Genomic DNA, 5,000 nt, shown 5'->3' with positions numbered 1-5,000 from the left:
TAAAGTATTTGTTTTTAAATTACATGTACCCCAGTGATATATTCTTCCTCGTCAGTGGGTACATTGGATCTTAGAGAATAGCCAGTTCTGGCCAATGCAGGATGTAATTTGCATTGAAATTAAACAAAAAAAATTGTCACAATGTCAATTTCATTGTTCCTATTTTTATCCTCAGTTTTATGGGTACACAGGAATCTATAAAAATGCCCAATGGGGTGCAGAGGAACAAAATGGTTGTGGAACCCCTGCACTAAGGTATATCAGATGAATGTTAATGACGTGCTATCATCACATTTATTTTGTCTCTGATAATCTTGATGTTTCACGGTAGCATACTCTGCGTATATTTTTTTTGCATTTCATCTTTGCCTTTTTCGTGCATGTTCTTTCCGGACACATGCTTCATAACTGGGCCTATATGCCATCGTTTCTTTTCATCAAGTACACAATATCTATCAATTTCACATTTATCCATCTTTTACTCTCTTTTTCATTGGCTTCAGAGCATCGGATCATAGTGGATGATAGCTGAAGGGAAGCAAATCATCCGGCATTACCAGGCAATCTGCAACCAGAATTGGATGATTTTAAATTTTCTACAGTTTTAAGTAGTCACTCTTACATTTGGAAAATGAGCCCATTGGTTTATCCACGATGTAGTGGGGATACCTGCATATATGTACATATACATGAATATATATATATACATGCACACATATAGACACATTATTAAACTTAGATCCATCACGTTATTTTCAGCTACTAAATGCACCACTTCTACAACGTTTACAATTATTCCAGAATGTAAAAACACCGGCTACACAATTTATAACCTAAAGCATTCGTATCTTCCAGTACACCAGTGTCCTAAGGACCCCGGCCTCGAGATTAAGCGATGACACATCCTCAGCTGGTGAAGGAGAGGAGGAAACGGAAGAGGCGAAGGAGGTCAGGCTCATCACCGCTACTTTTGAATGGAAGCAGGTTAGTTGGAGTACCCAGTAACAATATATAAGTGTATATATATAATTTATATATATATATATATATATATATATATATATATATGTATACATACATACATACATACATACAAACACACACACACTCAAGGTACACACAAGCCTTCAACGGTTGCCAGTGACTAGAGATGGAGTAATCATCTGAAATAAATGGTTCCTTGGTGTTAAATTTGTTTTGGGATCTTTATTTCACACTCAAACATACACACACACACACACACATACACATATTTATATACAGGGTGGTCCAAAAGTAGGTGGACAGTAAATAACCCCATTTATTTTGAGATTAAATATATGTACAATCATATTTACTAACAGTTATTGGATTGACAATTATATTTTATTGTAAACCAAAATACACGTAAACCTATTCTGCATACGTTCCACTTACTTGTGGAGCACCCTGCATATATATATATATATATATATATATATATATATATATATATATATATATATATATATATATATTATATATATATACCAAAGCAATTTCCCCAATTTTGGGGTGTAGCCGACATCAAACAAATGAAAAAAAAAGTGGACCTTTCCTCTCTACGCTTCTCCCAGCCTGACGAGGGACCCGAGTCTTATTTTCGTAGACTAACTGCTTACCAAAGCTAAAGAGTCTCTTATTTCTTTCTCTTTTTTTTGCAGGTTCTAGATTTATTATGGAGTGACCCACAGACCCACCTGGGCTGCAGACCGAATTCCTTCAGGGGAGGTGGCAGTTATTTTGGGCCGGACATCACTCGAGACCTCCTGAAGAAGAACGGACTCTCCCTCCTCATTCGGTCTCATGAATGCAAACCGGAAGGTTATGAGTTCATGCATGACAATACGGTAAAGGATTAGATTTTGGAAAAAAAAAAAAGGCTTGACTTTTGAAAAAGGGCTTAAATTTTGGGAAACAAAGCTTAACTTTTAAACTTTTGAAAAAGGCTTAACTTTAAAAAAGAAGTCTTAAATTTTGAAAAAAAGGCTTAACTTTTGGAAAAAAAGGCTTAAGTTTTGGAAAAAAGGCTTAACTTTTGAGAAAAAGGGCTTAACTTTCGAAAAAAAGGCTTAACTTTTAAAAAAGAAGGCTTAAATTAAAAAAAAAAAGGCTTAAATTTTGAAAAAAAAAGGCTTAACTTTTGAAAAAAAGGCTTAACTTTGAAAAAAAGGCTTAACTTTGAAAAAAGGCTTAACTTTGAAAAAAGGCTTAACTTTGAAAAAAAGGCTTAATCTTTGAAAAGAAAGTCTTAACTTTTGAAAAAAAGGCTTAACTTACGAAAAAAGGCTTAACTTTTGAAAAAGGCTTAACTTTAAAAAAGAAGGCTTAAATTTTTAAAAAAGGTTTAACCATTGAAAAAAAAGCCTCAACTTTAAAAAAAAAGGCTTAACTTTTGAAAAAAAAGGCTTAACTTTTGAAAAAAAGGCTTAACTTTGGAAAAAGGCTTAACTTTTGAAAAAAGGCTTAACTTTTGAAAAAATTGCTTAACTTTCGACAAAAAGGTTTAACTTTTGAAAAAAAAAAAAAAAAGATTTTGGAAAAAAAAGGCGTAAATTTTTGGAAAAAAAAAAACTTGACTTTAAAGAAAAAAAAACACGGTTTAACTTTTGAAAACAAAAAAGTTTTAACTTATGGAATAGGATAAACTTTTGAAAAAATATTACTAAACTTTTGATAAAATCTTCTTTTGAAAAAAGACTAAACTTTTATAAAGAAAAGACTAAACACAAAAAAAATCTTAACTTATGGAAAAAGGATAAACTTGAAAAAAGTAAACATTTAGAAAGGTCTAAACCTTTTAGAAATTCTGAATGTTTTTAAAAAGTCTCATTTTAAAAAAGAGTATATATATAAACTTGATAAATTCTAAACTTAAAAAAGTCTAAGCTTTTGGGAAAAAATTGTCTAAACTTTTTATTTAGCTTCTTTATCAAATGCTATTGGGAAATTTTTCATAATAATTATTACTACATTTAATATTAAAAATTATTTTTTTTTATAAAGAATCAAAACGGTACTAATAAACTGTTTTCCCAACTCAAGTGGTATTGGGAAAATTTTTTATAATTAATGTTGCCTTTAATATTAAAAATTCAATTTATATAAAGAATCAAAACGGTACTAATAAACTGTTTTCCCAACTCAAGTGCTATTGGGAAAAATTTTATAATTATTGTTGCCTTTAATATTAAAAATTAAATTTTATATAAAGAATCAAAACGGTACTAATAAACTGTTTTCCCAACTCAAGTGCTATTGGGAAAATTTTATATAATAATTATTACTGCATTTGATATTATGAATTACCTTTTTTTAAGAATTGAAACTAGACTAATAAACTGTTTTCCCAACTCAAGTGGTATTGGGAAAATTTTCATAATTATTACTGCATTTAATATTAAAAATTATTTTTTTAAAGAATTAAAACGTGACTAATAAACTGTTTTCCCAACTCAAGTGGTATTGGGAAAATTTTTATAATTATTACTGCATTTAATATTAAAAAAATTACCTTTTTTAAGTATTAAAACTAGACAAATAAACTGTTTTCCCAACTCAAGTGGTATTGGGAAAAGTTTTATAATTATTACTGCATTTAATATTAAAGATTAATTTTTTATAAAGAATTATAACGGTACTAATAAACTGTTTTCCCAACTCAAGTGGTAATGGGAAAATTTTTATAATTATTACTACATTTGATATTAAAAAATTACCTTTTTTTAAAGAATTAAAACGCGACTAATAACCTGTTTTCCACCAACAGTGTCTGACGATATTTTCGGCTTCAAACTACTACGAATCTGGGTCCAACAGAGGTGCCTACGTGAAACTCCAAGGCCCAAATCTAGAACCTCATTTCGTTCAGTACACAGCTGACTTGAAGTAAGTATTATTGAATTTGGTGTGAGGACGTGTTATTATTATTATTATTATTATTATTATTATTTTTTTTATTATTATTATTATATTTATTATTATTATTTTATTATTATTATTATATTTATTATTATTATTATTTTTATTATTATTATTTTTTATTATTTTTCTTATTATTGTTGTTATTATTATTAATATTATTATTATTATTAATATTATTATTATTATTATTATTATTATTTTCATTATTTATTATTGTTATTATTATTATTATTATCATTAGTATTATTATTGTTTATTATTATTATTATTGTAGTTGTTGTTGTTGTTGTTGTTGTTGTTGTTGATTTTGTTGTTATTGTTATTATTATTATTATTATTTATTATTATTTATTATTTATTATTTATTGTTATTTATTTATTATTATTTATCATTTATTATTTACCCCTAGCCCAGCACCATCCAAATTTTTGAAATCTACAGTAGTAGTTTTGAACATCAAGATGCTGTTGAATTATCAATCAACATTACTATTAATTCTAAAGACTGCAGTTAGACTCCTCCTCCTCATCATAATCATCATCAACCATATCTAGTCCTATGCAGGACAAAAACCTCATTCATATCCTTCTTCCACTGGCTTCTGTTTATGGTCTTTCTATGCCTGTCTATAACACCATATTTTCTTAGCTTGTGAGTCCATCGTCTTCTTTTCCTTCCCTTAAATCTTTTGCAGTCTCTAGACTATCCATCATTATTACCTTCTTAATTTGTTGGACAGAAACTTACGGTCTATTAAATTTTTCATTCCTGATCTAGATATTAATCTCTGGCACCGTCGTTCAATTAGTTCATTATGCATGTTGCATAAGATTTTTCATAACTCTGACCATCCTTTACATTCAGATCTCCCTGGATAATTCTATCCTGTTCGTAATACTAGGCAGGCAGTTAATTCTAATAGCCAGGCCTTCTCCATCATGAGGCTCAATACTACACAGTATTAATAATAATAATAAAGACTGCAATTAGAATATCCATCATTGCCTTTCGTGCTAAAGACCAATCGCCATTTTTACTGTAAGAATAAGTGGCAGGG

General features: G+C 29.0%; 1 protein-coding gene across 2 annotated transcripts in view; it reads left to right on the top strand.

Moving 5' to 3' along the window:
* Positions 1-5,000, top strand: part of rdgC (retinal degeneration C) — a 180,733-nt gene that overhangs the window by 170,423 nt on the left and 5,310 nt on the right. For both annotated transcript variants that reach the window (XM_068361016.1, XM_068361008.1), the window contains 3 exons: positions 856-984; positions 1,683-1,868; positions 3,788-3,906. In XM_068361016.1, the coding sequence (XP_068217117.1) occupies positions 856-984; positions 1,683-1,868; positions 3,788-3,906 (434 nt within the window). The remainder of the gene's footprint in view (positions 1-855; positions 985-1,682; positions 1,869-3,787; positions 3,907-5,000) is intronic.

The sequence above is a fragment of the Palaemon carinicauda genome, chromosome 2, assembly GCF_036898095.1.
Source record: "Palaemon carinicauda isolate YSFRI2023 chromosome 2, ASM3689809v2, whole genome shotgun sequence".
NCBI lineage: Eukaryota > Metazoa > Arthropoda > Malacostraca > Decapoda > Palaemonidae > Palaemon > Palaemon carinicauda.
Note: the sequence above shows the minus strand (reverse complement) of the source record. Positions and strands in the feature narration are given on the sequence as shown.